Source organism: Ahaetulla prasina, chromosome 1, assembly GCF_028640845.1.
Source record: "Ahaetulla prasina isolate Xishuangbanna chromosome 1, ASM2864084v1, whole genome shotgun sequence".
Classification (NCBI taxonomy): domain Eukaryota; kingdom Metazoa; phylum Chordata; class Lepidosauria; order Squamata; family Colubridae; genus Ahaetulla; species Ahaetulla prasina.
In genome coordinates, this window is record NC_080539.1 from 296,780,711 (window position 1) to 296,796,693 (window position 15,983).

The window sequence follows — 15,983 nt, forward strand, 5'->3', positions numbered from 1 at the left end:
CAAAAAAACTTGTTTATGAGCTATCCAAAACCTAAAAATTTCTGTCAAAAGAAATTATTATAATATTTTATTATAACAATTCATTTCCAATGGTCTTAAGATCTTTCCAACCATTTTCAGATTCTGAATTTCTCAAACTTCCCAGAGTATAACAGTATAACCCTGGATTTATTAATAATACATGAAAAGGTGCTTCAAATATTGATTCAATCAGTCCAGTTTAATTTTAATTTATTTTGGCACTAGCCAATCATCACCATATGCTGGATATGTTATGCATCCAGTCCCTGTATCAGTAAGTGGAACAGCATAAACAGCATAAATCTCTCCAAGACAGCCTTCAGTATGTAGAATTGGCCTATTCTATGTGTTTATCTTGAGTATGGATCTTCAAGATTCCACACATACATGTGTGAGAGAGATAAGGGCCAGAAGATTCAGGTGTCACCTACCCCAGCATCATCTCAAAAGGCTGTGAAAACAAGCCTTTTCTTTAAGTTTTTTAGGATTGAATTGTCTCTATAATTGAGATTAGGAAGTTGTTAGCTATGTTGATTAATTGTTTTATATTTTTTTTTCATGGTTTTATTTATATTGCAAGCATTGGGAATTGGCTTCTGATTATGATATAAGAAAACAAATAATTTGAAGATGAAGATTATTCTGATTTCATTTTTTTAATTTCTTTTTGTCACAGTATACACAAACAATTGTCATAGATAAAACAACATATCTTGAAGAATATATATATATGTAAAAAATATGTATCAACTATATCAATTTGATATAATGAAGGGAACAATAGGACAGGAACGGTAGGCACTTTTGTGCTCTTATGCACGCCCCTTATAGCCCTCTTAGGAATGGGGTGAGGTCAATAGTAGACAGTTTTTGGTTGATGATTTTGGGATTTTGAGTAGAGACTATGGAGTCAGGTAATGAGTTCCAAGCATTAACAACTCTATTACAGAAGTCATATTTTCTGCAATCAAGTTTGAAGCGGTTGACATTTAGCTTGAATCTATTTTTTGCTCTTGTAATATTGCGATTGAAGCTGAAGTAGTCTTTTATAGGAAGGATATTGCAATAGATGATTTTGTGTGTTAAACACAGGTCATGTCGAAATCGACGGAGTTGTAAGTTTTCTAATCCCAGGATTTCAAGTCTGTTGGTATAAGGTATTTTGTTGTTTTTGGAGGAGTGAAGAACTCTTTTAGTAAAATATTTCTGGACTCTTTCTATTGCATTTATGTCAGAGATGTGGTATGGGTTCCAGACGGATGAGCTGTATTCAAGAATAGGTCTGGCAAATGTTTTGTATGCTCTAGTTAGTAGTGTAGAGTTTTTAGAAAAGACGCTGTGTAAAATTAGGTTTACAACTCTTAGGGCCTTTTTTGCTATGTAGTTGCAGTGGGCTTTGGCATTAAGGTCATTTGATATGAGAACTCCAAGATCTTTGACAGGGTGGGGGTCATCAGTTAGGTAATGTCCATCACGTTTGTACTTGATGTGAGGGTTCTTTTTTCCAATATGTAGGACTGAGCATTTGCTGGTTGAGATTTGGAGTTGCCAAGTTTTAGACCAATCGGAAATTAAGTCGAGGTCTTCTTGAAGGGTAGAAGTATTATTAGTGGTATTAAATAGTTTGACATCATCAGCAAAGAGAACACAATAACTTGAGATGAGGTCACAGAGATCATTTATGTATAGTATGAAGAGTGTTGGTCCGAGAACACTACCTTGGGGAACGCCACTTTTGACAGGAACAGGATTAGATATAGCGTTGCCAATTTTGACCACTTGTTGTCTGTTTGACAGGAAGGCATTTATCCAATTGTGAAGAGGTCCCGAAATGCCGTAGGATTTTAGTTTGAGGAGTAGTTTATCATGTACTACTGAATCAAAAGCTTTGCAGAAGTCTATGTAGATTGCATCTATTGCTTTTCCTTGATCAAGGTTGGTAGTCCATATGTTTTTGCAGTGGAGAAGTTGTAGGTTACAAGAAAATTTTTTTCTGAAACCAAATTGTTTATTAGAGAGAAGGTTGTTTGTTTCGAGATGAAGTGTAATGGATTGGTTTATGATGGATTCCATTACTTTGCATGAGACACAACATAGAGAGATAGGTCTGTAATTTTCAACAAGGCTTGGATCTCCTTTTTTGAAGATAGGGATGACTGTGTCATGTTTTCCATTGAAGCATCGCTGCAGATTTCCTTTAGTTTTGCTAATTCTTTAACATACATTCTTCCCTTGAAAATATTTCATTTTATAATGATCTCATTTTTAACACCACAGTCTTTGATTTCAAAGTTTACCGTAGTCATAAACATTCCTAATTGGGAACTTTTTACTAGAGAATCATTATGTGCCTGAAACTGCTTATGGATCCATAAAAATAGTATATGATATTTTAAAAATGTCTTCAGTGCTGTCTTTTGTTAAACCATTGCAGCACAAACAGAATATAGCATCCAAGTAAACAAATCAGCAAAAGGGATATAGAGTTCACATCCAATCAATATATGTGATTGGTTTACTTGTGTGTTTCTCTTAAGCCTCTTTCAAAAATGATCAGGAGCTGACCATGTTTTTGTGACCAGGGCCTATATTTAATGTATGGGGGAGAGATAAAAAGGGTGATGAGCAAAAACATCACAAAGTTGGTGAGGGGAATATCATTTTAGAGATTACGTTTCTGGTTTCAGCAGGAATTTGGGAGTTTGCTTCATGCATCGAGTATGTGTTTTTTGCTTTGAGAAGCTGCAAATATACTTTTTTTGACAATTGTATTGCTATAACTCACTGGTGCAGTTTATAACTGGAAGAGGCAATGGAAGAGGTTATTTTTAGTTCCAGGAGCATCATGAAAATGTTGAGCTTGATGGTTACTTATCTCCAAATTATTCAGCTGTCTTTCTTCATTCCTCCCAGATTTGCCTCCCCCCCCCCGATCATATATATCATTTTCTCTGCAGTTTGAGAAAAGTGGGGAATAGTATTAGAACGGATCTACAGTATGCAACATGCATAAATTCTTGTTAATAATTGAACTCTTATTCATTATCTAATTGACAGTGAGATTGATATTTAAGTGTATCCAGAGGTGGTATTCAGCCGGTTCGGACTGGTTCAGGAGAAGCGGTAGCAGAAATTTTAACTGGATCACCGAACTGGCAAATACCACCTCTCGCTGGCCCTGGCCCAGCCTGCCCAGTTGCCACTGGCCCCTGCCTGCTCCGCCCTATATATGTGGCCTTCACCACATAGCCCAACTAATCGCCTCACCTTGCCCACTCTGCTCACCAAAGGTAAGCATGCTTATCCTTCACCTTGAGTTGGGCCCCAGGGAGGCGCCATTCCCTGAGGCCCTGGTCAGAGCCTCCACTCGCTTGCCGTTTGCCTTGGCCAGGCCGGGGAACACACCATTCCCCGGCCCTGGCCTCGCCCTTGAGCCTCCGCCTGCTCGCCGTTCGCCTTGGCTGGGTCAGGGAATGAACACGCCATTCCCCGGCTCTGGCCTTCTCCGGGGGCTCCGCTCGCATGCCGCCCGCTTGCCCTCCGCTTCACTCACCTTCGTCCCCTTGGTGGAGGTCCCCCCAGCAAAGCATGGCTGGTGAGCCTCCAACCACTGGTAGTTTTCAGTTGCCTTTCGGGCAGATCCACTGTGATGCCATCTCTCTGGCACAGCAGGCTGTTCTCCTGGCCAGGTCTTTCTCTGGCCACAGACAGCACTGGCAGGCAATGGGATGCGCATGCGCAGCTGGCACGAAGAACAGGAGGGTGGTAGCAGTGACGGGACTTCTTCAGGTCTCTTTTTCGGCCTGTAGTTTTTGGTAGTTTTCAGCGTAAGAAGCCTGCAACTACTGCCTCTTTTTCAGCGAAGAAGCCTCCTGCCATTGCTGTCAGCTCAGTTCTGGGTGGCAAAGAGGCTTCTCATGCCGAAAAAGAGATGGCGACTGCAGGCTTCTTGCGCCGAAAAGTACCAAAAACTTCAGGCCAAAAAAGAGGCCTGAAGAAGTCCAGTCACTGCCATCACCATCCTGTTCTTCGTGCTGGCCATGCACATGCATCCCATTGTCTGCTGGTGTGTGGCCCCACCCCATTGCCAGACCGGCCAGGAGAATGGCCTGCTGTGCCAGAGGGACAACATCACAGCGGACCTGCTCCGAAGCTGGACTGCAGTGTCCCTTTAAGGTACTTTGAGGCAGGGGGGAAGGGGGACCATAAAGGGATAGGCCGCAGGAGCTGCCTTTTCTGCTGGCTCTATGGGCATCATGTGACTGAGTGGGCATGCCCAATTTGTCACTCACAGCAAGGTGCCGCCTCATCAAGCCACATCCCCCAAGCCACCAATAAGTGTATGTGTATCTCAGTAACGAAAAATAAAATCAGACATGGTTGCTCTATATGATGACCAAAAGATATAGGAAATGCCTGGGTACTGCAGTAGAAACAATATTGTTTTTATTTAATTGAAGAATTAACAGTGGAGAATTGATTTTCCCACCGAGGTATTTAAGGTCCATGAAATAGCAATGAACGAATCAATAAAGGGAGCCAGTCAAAATGATTGGGAAGTAAACACACAAATGAGATTACCTAGCTACTGCAGGCACTTAAAATGGAATTTAGAAGCATTTTAAAGAAGAAACTGTGATCAACAGGTTATCAGGTTCATTGCAAGGGAACAGAGATGTGTAATGCATACTTCTGACTGTTGTTTGTTTTCTTCAGAGATGCATTACAACTTCCCCAGTTCTAACTGCCAACATCACTTTTTCCCAGTCAAAAACTGTACTAAGCAACAAGTTTCACTTTGGGTGCCTGCTTTGGCCTCTGCATGTGATGACATGTCAATTTTGAAATTCCCTTAGTCAAGAAGCATCCATACCCTTTTCTTTGGCTCCAGCTGTTTGGTAATACACCCTGTTTCCTGGTAAATTCTACCCAAAGTACTACTTTGCAGCAGTATTGCTTAACTACTGAGCTGACAGCAGCAAAAAACCAAACTGAATTTTTTTCAGATATCTAGGTGGGGCAATTCAGTCTTTTCCCCTTTTAATGTATCTAGATCCTCTTTGAATTTATTTTTTTTTTGCTTTATATAAGGAAGTTTGGTTAAATATATCTCACATAACCATTCAGCAGATATTTTCTGAAGTAGGTTTTCTACTGAGATACTTTTACCTTTCATCAACTCAAGAGTTTTGCTAGAATGGAAATTACCACAGTGAAGTTTTAGTTTGGCATGTAAGGAGACCATCACAATCAGGCATACTGCTGCAAACCAGGTGAACTCCTTTCACTGCTTCTAAGGACCTAAAAATGATAATCAGAGCAATATGCTTTACTGAGAATAGCTGAACCCAGAACTTTGCTAAAGTTATAATTAATAAAGAAAGACTTTCAGGCAACTAGGCTGTTTTGCTCCTTCCTTCCTTCCTTCCTTCCTCTCTCCCACACTACAGTATTTCACATTCGTTATTTCTTTGGCAGGAAGCTGCCTTAGTTTTGGATTGTTTTTAATGATTGATATGAAACAGTTTTAAAGTTTTACTGTTTACTGTTTTCTTATTTAGGTTTCCAATCTGCCTAAAAAAGTATGTTTTTGGAGATAAACAAATAATAAAAAATAGATACATGAATTAAAAGTGAAAATGCCTTATTGGGCAATTATGGGCAATTTGATTGGCTTCTTCACTTTTTATCTCACTTTCCCAAACTGATATCCTTACGATCTGATGGAAATACAATTCCCAATGTTACCTATCAGTGCAGCACATCACATTTGGAGGGCACCAAGTTGGAGAATGCTACTTAAGATAATCTGTTATGGTAGTCCTGGAAAAGCTAGGATGGAGCACTATGTACATCCTCTTGAGCTGCTGTATGAAAAGTTGGTTGAAAACCAACAAATAATTAAAACACTATTTCTATTATAAATATTATATTATTGATAAAAATATTTATATTTCTAACAGAAACAATAAGTTTTATTGAAAAGAAGTGTTTTCTAGTTAAAGGAGACAAACTAATTCTTTGAGGCTGAATAATTGTAGATGGCAGCAGCCTGGGTGGATACTGTTGTGGGTGGTAGTATGGAAACAGAAGACTTCCATATAACTTCGGGAGTTCTGTTTTTCTTTTATTATAGCTTTTGTTTTTCTCCTTTTTATGAAGTCATTGTAACACTGCATGGAAACACCCTGAGTCTGCTCATAGACATGCTTTAGAGATTACAAGAACGTGTAGAATAGCCACCATGGGCCCCACTCAACTTGTCACACAGAATCATGGGAAGAAGACGAATGTTTTTAACATGGAGGAAAAAGTATTTGCACTTTTCCAGAATTCAGAGATTCCCTCTGAACCTATAGGTAAGAGTACATTCTTGTTTTAATTCATGTGTTTGGAATGCAGTACAAAATTATCTCTATGTTAAATCAAATCATGTGATAGGCCTATCTGGTGGAATTCTAGGTAGTAATATGGATTTCATGAAATTTAAAACAGTTTCTGCACATTAAAAATAAAACAAACTCCATTCAAGAAATACATTATAAGATAATGGGTATAACAATAACTATGGAATATGGTATGGATATTGAATATGGAATAACTTTTTGGTCTAACTTTGAAAAAAAGGTAAAGGAAAACCCTGGGAAGAAATATAGAGGGAAAGAAATTCATGAGAAGATCTAAAAAGTTTACAAGGGATAATGGTGTTTGGCTTGGCTTTTCTGAGTTTTGAAAAATGTTGGAAAGAAACATTTCTGTTTCTGGTATGAACACTAGTCACCTTAAAGTGAATAGTCTGGATTTATGATTTTGAAAGTTTATGAAGCTGACTCAAGAAACTGTAAAATGTAAATGAAAAGTATGCTGGATTTTGCTTTCAAAAACCCCAAGGAGCAAGACCAACAGCTATATTACCTGAGGAACTATGGGACCTGAAGTCTCTTGAAATTGTTTCCCAGAATTCTCTGGCTAATATGGCATCAGACTGGTAAATGCTTTCCTAGTCAGACTGAAAAAAACAATGCTGATCCCTGCTGTCCAACCCACTGAATGTCAGATCTTCTAGAAAGGAAACATGACCATATGAGCTAATTCTATTTTATTGTAAGGCTACATTAACAGAATCGTGCAAGTCTGAAAGTATAGATCCCCTTCTGTCTTCTTTAGAGACTAAAACCTAGGGGGATAGCCCTTCTTTGTCCACGTTTGATGCAGCTTCTCTTATATGACTGCTCCTAAGCACCATCGCTACCCATTTCCCAGTCATTCCCACATACCGTTACGTATTACACAGAGAGACCAAGACAACCGGTTTTGAGAGCTAATATGTTCTTTAGTTACCCATTCTCTGTGTCTGTTACCTTTATATGTTAAACACATATAAGGAGATTTTTATTTCCAGGTCCTCTCAGAATCTAATAGTTGCTGATTCTTTTAAAATAGATATGTAGACAGAAAGGGGAATTGCTTGATTAATTACATATATTGCTCAGCTTTTATCCAATATTCTAGCTTTGTATTTAAAGGGATATTTAATACAATGGGTACATAATTCTTACCCCTAATTATTCCTATACATTCTGAGATGATATAATTCTTATTTTTAATACTAATGGAATCATCTGCATTATAGTCCCATGGCCCTAGAAATGCATTGAACACCATTGGGTAAATATTATTAGAACAGTATATCCAGAGGTCTTCCTTCATCACAGGTCCTTATGTTCTTTGATTCCACCTACATATAATGTTTCAGGTTTCTCCAAAGTCAGCATGTTATTATGTCTGAAAAAACTGTTAGCATGTATACATCACGAGAAGCTCTTCTTCTCTCATTTTCAGATCTTATTTCAGAGTCTTTCCTTTCATCCCTTTTCTCTGCTTTAGAAAATCCTCCCCTGAAAAGGAAGAAGGGGCCAGCCCCCAAGATGCTAGGAAATGAGGTGTGCAGTGTATGTGGGGACAAAGCCTCCGGCTTCCATTACAATGTCCTGAGTTGCGAGGGCTGCAAAGGTTTTTTCCGACGCAGTGTGATCAAAGGGGCCCAATATATCTGCAAGAACAGTGGCAGATGTGAGATGGATACGTACATGCGCCGGAAATGTCAGGAGTGTCGGTTACGCAAGTGCTATGAAGCAGGCATGCGAGAGCAATGTAAGTACCTAGTGTGGGAATATCAAGGATCATTCTGGAGATAATGCTTTATAGAGACAAAAATGTTTCCTTTAGCTACATTTCATAATAAAACTGCCAGTACTTTCTCTGTCATAGAACCTCAATCACCTAACAAAATAATATATTAAAGCAAGGAGTTTGAATAAAATATTCTTAAATTATTTAAATTATTTTTTATTTGAATGTTTACAAAATTCAAAATATTTAAATCCATTAATACCTGAACTGTTTATCTCAGATTAGGTTGGGACAATGTTCAAACTGCTGTTTGTTAGTTTTTTTCAATTATGGTATGCTTTTGTTTGTTTCAAAAGGATTTAGATCCTTGCTGTTCTGAAAATTAATTCATTTTTTCACCAGAAAAAGCACATTTTATATTGCTACTATCCTGATCCTTTATACTCCTTTGACAGGATGTAACTAGATATTTGCACACCCCTTAAAATCCATATTTTAATTTACCAGATAGATTTCCTGAATGTTTCATTCTCTTCAGGCTTAGTATGGGGGGAAAAAAAAGCCAAATTGTTTTCTTTGTCAGGTAGCTGTAAAGTATGCAGGTAAAGTATAACAGCTTTCAAAGTGCCAGGTACTTATCCCTGTTACTAAATGGTAAAACAGCTGAGGTTCAACATAATAGCAGACTTCATAAGGCAACTGCCACTTCACAGCACTTTTCTTTATAAACACACTTTGTGTTATGTATTAGTGTTGTTCCTTTAAATATTTGAGCGGGAAATCAGCACGTTGCTGATTGGTCGAGACCTCCAGCAGAACTGTATAAAAGGAGAGGTTTTTCCCCCAGCCTGTTGCTGGGTTCACCCTATATTAAAGAGCTGTTGTCACTACCCTGGTCTCCAGCCTCATTACTTCCCGAACTTAACATTGGCGACGAAGGTGGGATCTCGAGGCTAAGGAGAACCAGAACCGAGCTGAAGTGCGATAGTTCCGAACCCAGCAAACTCAGGGCAGAAACGCGGAAATGGCAAACACGCCACCCGCACTGCATAACCCGGCAAGGAGAAATGGGGAACGATATGACCCGCTTCAAAGCTTAGAAGCCAACGAACTACAGGGATCCTGATAACCGCAAACGGGCTTACTTCTTAAGCCATTGTGGGCCGGAGGTCATCGAGATTGCGGAAGCCCTGGCAGAGCCAACGCCGATACAATCGGTATCGTGGCCGACTCTGCAGACTTTGCTGAAGAACCATTTCGCACCGACGCCGTCTAAATACGTGCAGCGGTTTGAATTGAGAACGAGACAGATGGAGGGCGAGTCCATCGGTGACTACATGGCCGCTAAGAAGAGCGCCCAAGGACTGCGGATACCGAGACCCAGACGAGGTGCTACTCGAGCAACTCATCCGAGGGGTCAAAGACATCCGCCACGGCGACGGCTGCTAGCCAAAGAGCAACCTGACACTAGCCAACGCCTGGACGGCCAGAGCACATGAAATGTCTACTAAAGCAGCAGAGACACTGCAAAGCCTCTTCAATCCAAGGCGAAGCGCAAAGCCAACGCCAGTACACCAGGAGGAGATTCAGTCCGAATCCGACGGTGAGGGCGAGGATGAGGAAGGGGTCTGCCGGACCGAGAAACGCGACATTGAGGACCGTGACGAATGCGGAAGCTGCGGAGGGCAGCACCAGCGCCAACGCTGCAGGTTTAAAGACGCAACATGCCGGCGGTGTGGGAAGAAAGGGCACTTAGCTCAGGTTTGCAGAGCGCCCAACCTTCCCGCCGAAAATTCAAATCGGCCAATCAAACGCTGAACCGGAAAGGCGGCCCGCGATTGGTTCAAACAAGAAAGGCGCCAAGTCTAACCAAACGACTGTCATTATAGGTCACACCAACCAAAGTGGAAAGAAGATCTTCACAAAGCCCAAGATAGAGGGAGTACGGTGCAGGCTTGAAGTAGACACGGGATCAGCGATCACCATCATGTCCTGGGACACTTTGGCGAAGTCGCTGCCGTCCGTCGCAAGCGCCACCTGCAAGCACAACGGCTACGAGTGCACGACTACCAGGGAATCGCATCCCTGTTCGAGGGACCACCTCCGTCCGAGTCGAGTATGGTCCACATAAAAGACCCTGCCCATCACGATCGTCGAAGGAACTCTGCCCAGTCTGTTGGGACTAGACTGGTTTCGTGCCCTGGGCATGGGAGTGACTGGCATCTACAAGTGACTGTAACCTGAAAGACATTCTCTTTAACGAGTTCAAGATGTCTTCAAGGACTGCCTGGGCAAGTACAAGGGACCCCTATTTCCTTCAACTTAGACCCCAGGTAGCCCCATTAGGCTTAAGGCGAGGAGAGTCCTTTGCCCTAAAACCAAAATTGATAAGGAGCTGGATAAGCTCATTAATCAAGGGATCTTGGTGCCAGTCGATCACGCAAAGTGGGAGACGCCAATCGTCACCCCATAAAACCGGACGGGTCAATTAGAATTTGCGCTGACTACAAGGCGACGCTAACAAAGCCTTACAGAAAAGCGCTTACCCGGTTCCGTGGTGCAACACTTATTGCACTCTTTGGGGCAAGGGCAAGTCTTTGCAAAGTTAGACTTGGCCCAAGCCTACCAACAACTGCCAGTAGACGCCCGCACAGCCAAGCCCAAACGATTGTACGCACAGGGGGCCTTCAAGTGCACCCGATTGCAATTTGGGGTCAGTGTGGCACCAGGGCTGTTCCAAAACCTGATGGAACGACTACTGCAGGGGCTCCCAGGGGTAGTTCCTTACTTCGATGATGTCCTAATTTCAGGGGAAAACATGGAGGAACTGGGGGAGCGGTTAAGAAAGGTCTTGAGCATTTTCCGGACAGCCGGATTAAAAGTCAAGACAAACAAATGCCAGATCGGGGTCGAATCCGTCGATTTCTTGGGCTACCGGATAGACAAGAAAGGAATTCACCCTACTGAAAGCAAGGTTAAGGCAATTAGAAGGCTCCAGCGCCCAAAAACAAAGCAGAGCTGCAGGCATTCCTGGGATTGGTTAATTTTACGCGGTCTTTTAAAGAACAAAGCAACTGCTATGGAACCGCTGCATAGGCTCTTAGGAAAAATACTGTTTGGTCTTGGGAAAGTCAGAAAATAGGGCTTTTGAAGCAGTAAAGAACCTGCTCTCAAGTGATAGCCTGCTCATCCAATATCACGACTCATTACCCCTAGTGTTGGTTTATGGCGCCTCCCTTATGGGGTGGGGCTGTACTCAGCCATAGACTTCCAAACGGCACAGAAGCCCCTATAGCGTTCTACTCTAGAACGATGTCCTCCCAGAGAGGAACTACAGCCAATTAGACAAAGAAGCACTAGCCATTGTGTCAGGGGTCAAAAATTCCACGAGTATGTCTTTGGGCGGAATTTTGAAATCGTGACTGACCACAGACCGCTACTAGGATACTGGCTGGCGACCGCCCAACGCCTGTGGCACTTTCGCCACGCTTGACCCGATGGACTATATTCTTAGCCGCTTATTCGTACAAGCTGCAGCATCGACCAGGAAAGAAGTGGGGCATGCAGGCGCGTTAAGCCGATGCCCACTACCAGGGGCGATCAAGACCCCACCCGGGACACCCATCCTACTTATTGACTCATTGGACTCTGGCCCAGTCACATCTAAGGAAGTGGCTCGGCATCATACCGACATTGTGTTAAGGACTGTACTCGGTTGGGTACAGAGAGGGTGTCATTACCGGGCGAACGGTTCAAAGAATTTGTTAAAAACGAGATGAGCTCTCGGCTCAAGGGGTGTCTGTTATGGGGTGATCGTGTAATAATTCCTGAAAAGTTAAGGGGAAAGGTATTGGACCTCCTCCACGAGGGTCACCCAGGGATCGTAAGGATGAAGGGTTAGCCAGAAGCTATGTATGGTGGCCACTCATGGACGCAGAGATTGCTGAGAGGGTAGGGAAATGTCAGGCTTGCCAAGAGTCCAGACCTCTACCCCCAACGGCCCCAGTCAGAGAATGGGAAAAGCCCCAAGGGCCCTGGTCAAGAATCCACATTGATTTTGCTGGCCCTTTCACGGCCAAACATTCCTAATAGTTGTGGATGCATTTTCTAAATGGTTGGAGGTCATACTCATGAAATCCACTACGGCGAAGCAGTAATCGCAACCCTGCGCCACCTATTCGCAACTCACGGGTTGCCGGACACTCTGGTGTCCGACAATGGGCCCCAATTCACGGCAGCCCAGTTTGAGGAATACCTGGCAGAGGAAGGCATCCGACATGCCCTCTCTGCGCCTTTTCACCCTGCGTCGAATGGCCTTGCAGGCGTTCCGTCCGGGCGCTAAGGAGGCATTGTCCAGGCTAAAGCCAGGTGACTGGCAAACAAAAATAGACTTTTCCTAGCCATCCAGCACAGAACCCCAAGCACGGCCACGGGAAAAGCCCAGCCGAATTGCTAATGGGACGGAAACTCCGGTGCCCACTGGACCGTTTGAATCCCATTACACACCAGAGGGTTACAAGGAAAACTAGAAAAGACAAGGAAATGAGCATAGGCGACCGGTGTGGGCCCGAAACTATGGGGACGGCCCTAGTTGGCTCACAGGACAAATAATTAAAGTAACTGGCCCAAAATCATACGTGGTAGAGCTACCAGACAACCGAGTGTGGAGGCGCCACATAGATCAGTTAAGGAAACGAATAACCGACCAAACTGAACCAAACGAAACATATCATGATCAATACCAATTTGATTCCACAGCCAACAATGACCCGGGGGAGGCGCAAGACTTAGCTGAGATCCCAGAGTTCCAGCGACGCCATCAGGTTCCCGAGGAAAACGGCAGGAAATTGAAAGTAATCCAAGGCCCGATGGCCAAGAAAAAGAGTCGGCCAATAATCCGGAGCCCGTTGGCCCAGAGAAAGTGCTGGGAGGAGAAAACAGCCCCTCCGACCAGCTCAAAACACCACCCAGAACTGAACCGCGCAGGTCAGAAAGGACTAGGAGACGCCCAGGTTATTTGCGTGACTACGTCGAAAAATAACATGTAAATATTTATGTAAATAGAGGCAAGTGTTTTCTGGGAGGGGAGGAGTGTTATGTATTAGTGTTGTTCCTTTAAATATTTGAGCGGGAAATCAGCACGTTGCTGATTGGTCGAGACCTCCAGCAGAACTGTATAAAAGGAGAGGTTTTCCCCCCAGCCTGTTGCTGGGTTCACCCTATATTAAAGAGCTGTTGTCACTACCCTGGTCTCCAGCCTCATTACTTCCCGAACTTAACACTTTGCCAGTCACATGATCTAATGCTAACACTGTCCTTAGACATTACAAAACAGACACGTTGGAAAGAAGATCCTGCAAAAGACACTCCTTCTTTTTAAGAACCAGACATGGAATAACTCCACCCAATAATCACAATAGTTTGTGAGTGACTACTGTGCATTCAAAAATATGATAATGTGATTGTATTTTAGCTAAGCCAGTTGCTTACTACTTGACCAATTTATAATTTGAAGTACACCATGAAACTGGAATCTCACTGTATTTCTCTTAAGAAAAAAAAATCCTTTTTAAAATTAAAGTACAAATCTATTATGGGATAATACAGACTTAATACCTAATAAATAGGGTAATAGGTTAGTATATTATATTTGAGGTGCTGGGTATTACCTGGTTAATACTTGGGTGGAAAAAAATAGCAGGAAATACACTCATATCAGGGTTAAAGGTCAGACTAGAAAGTTTAAAGAAAAAAGCCAGGAGAAGATAATGGTAAATCGTGATTACAAATGACCTCTGCCACAGTATGATTCTCCCTTCTTTGCATTTGGGAGAGTGAGGCTCCTGGCAGTCCTGCAGTTTATGATAGATGGTGTAATTCATTGGATATCATTTAATTAGAATTGCATAGAGCAGGGGTGTCAAACTCAATTTCATTGAGGGCCGCATCAGGGTTGTGTTTGATCTTGGAGTGGGGGCTGGCTGGGATGGGCGTGGCCAGGGTGGGCATGGTCAGCTCAACATCACTTGTGTCAGGGGCCCTTGTGGTGGCCAAGTGCTAAGGCAGGACTTCCCTCCTTCCCATAATCTTCCTTCCTTCCTTCCTTCCTTCCTTCCTTCCTTCCTTCCTTCCTTCCTTCCTTCCTTCCTTCTTCTTTTTTTTTTCTTCATTCTCCTTTCTTCTTCCTTCCCCTTTTCTTATTTTTCCTTCCTTGCTCTCTTCCCATCTTTTTCTTTTTCTTTCTTCTTTCCCTTTCTCCTTTCCTGTCCCTTCTTGGATGCTCAAATGCAAGAGGGGAGACATTTCTCCTTTTATTTTGTTTTTAGTTTGTTTTGCTAGCTCTCTGCCAGTGAAAACGGAGCCCAATTTCACTGGCAGCGCAGGCCGGTCCTTTGCTGTTTCCAGGGAAGCCCCAAAGGCCAGATCTAAGTACTCCATGGGCTGGATCTGGCTGGCGGGCCTTGAGTTTGACACCCCTGGGTTAAGGTATCAGGCTAGAAACTAGGAGACTGTGAGTTCTAATGCTGCCTTGGGCACAAAGCCAGCTGGGTGATCTTGGGCCACTCATTTTCTCTCAGCCCTACAAAGGAGGCAATGGCAAACTGCTTTTGAAAAACCTTGCAAGAAAACTGCAAGGACTTGTCCAGGCAGTCTCCAAGAATGGGACACAATTAACAGAAAAAAATTATATTCACATAAACAAATTACTATTAGTTTTTATATTAGAATTTAACAGTTCAAAACATCCTAGAATTAGCTTTCTAATTTGGGCAACTGGCTCTTGTACAAGTTCAATTTCATACTTTTCTTAGATTTTAGAATTTAGACTAATTTATTTAGTAATTCCTGATTGTTTCACCAGAATGGGGCTATATGATAGTATCTTCTCCTAAATCATAAAATATTCTTCCTTCAAACATGCTTCTCAATGTATACAATCTTATGACAGGCAAATATAAATATAATCATATTCCTAAATATCTGGAATCTCTATGCAGCATCATTACAATCTTCTGCTACTCTTCTTAAAGACAATGTATGCATATATGACTTTAATAATTTTCATTTTTGTCCTTTAAGTTCTTATTTGATAATGTTATTCTAAAAAGCAAGTCTAGAATATAGAATGCTTTCTGTTTGCTATCAGTTTATTATCAGAATCCTTTCCGGCACTTCATTTTATATTTTCTTTTTCCTTTAAGGGATATATTTGTCCACTCCTTTTTCCTATTTTTGTGGCTGGGTTTCTCACTGCAAATTATGTTCAATTTAGTCATGGATGGAGTTGACTTTAAGGCTTTTGCAAAAGTGATTATGTACTGTAAGCTGGTTTTGGTAGCCATGGTATCATTGATTCCTATCTATCCTGTGTTCTACATTTAGGTGTTCTCTCTGAAGAACAAATCCAGCTGAAGAAACTTAAGAAGCAGGAAGATGATCAAGCCCGGATGATAGCTGTGCGTCAGAACCCACCATCTTCTCCAAGCACCCCTCCCAAAATGACACCAGAGCAGCTTGTTATGATAGAAAAACTTGTTGCAGCTCAACAGCAATGTAATCAACGGTCTTTCACAGATAGGCTCAAAGTGACGGTAAAAGCACAATTATTGTGGGCTGTTACATACATAGAAGGAGAAAGCAGACACACACTGACCTTCACTAAAGCTTTCTTTTGATTTTGTATAGTGAATGGTTAATTTATGGAATAATACCTCGTACTTAATAGACACTGCATTCATGTTGTTATAGTCTCCAGAGGCCCAAGCCAGTCTGTATAATAGACTGAAAGGAGCTTGCTTTTATCTTTCAGTTGCTGTGGCCAAAGAGCT

General features: G+C 42.3%; 1 protein-coding gene across 9 annotated transcripts in view; it reads left to right on the plus strand.

The window, feature by feature from the left end:
- NR1H3 (nuclear receptor subfamily 1 group H member 3) overlaps positions 1-15,983 on the plus strand; it is a 62,621-nt gene that overhangs the window by 37,989 nt on the left and 8,649 nt on the right. For 7 of the 9 annotated variants that reach the window (XM_058161815.1, XM_058161818.1, XM_058161811.1 and 4 more), the window contains 3 exons: positions 6,184-6,380; positions 7,909-8,175; positions 15,538-15,746. In XM_058161815.1, the coding sequence (XP_058017798.1) occupies positions 6,266-6,380; positions 7,909-8,175; positions 15,538-15,746 (591 nt within the window). In that variant the 5' untranslated portion in view covers positions 6,184-6,265. Of the gene's footprint in view, positions 1-6,157; positions 6,381-7,908; positions 8,176-15,537; positions 15,747-15,983 lie in introns of all 9 variants that reach the window. The other 2 variants (XM_058161817.1, XM_058161816.1) reach the window with 1 other exon arrangement.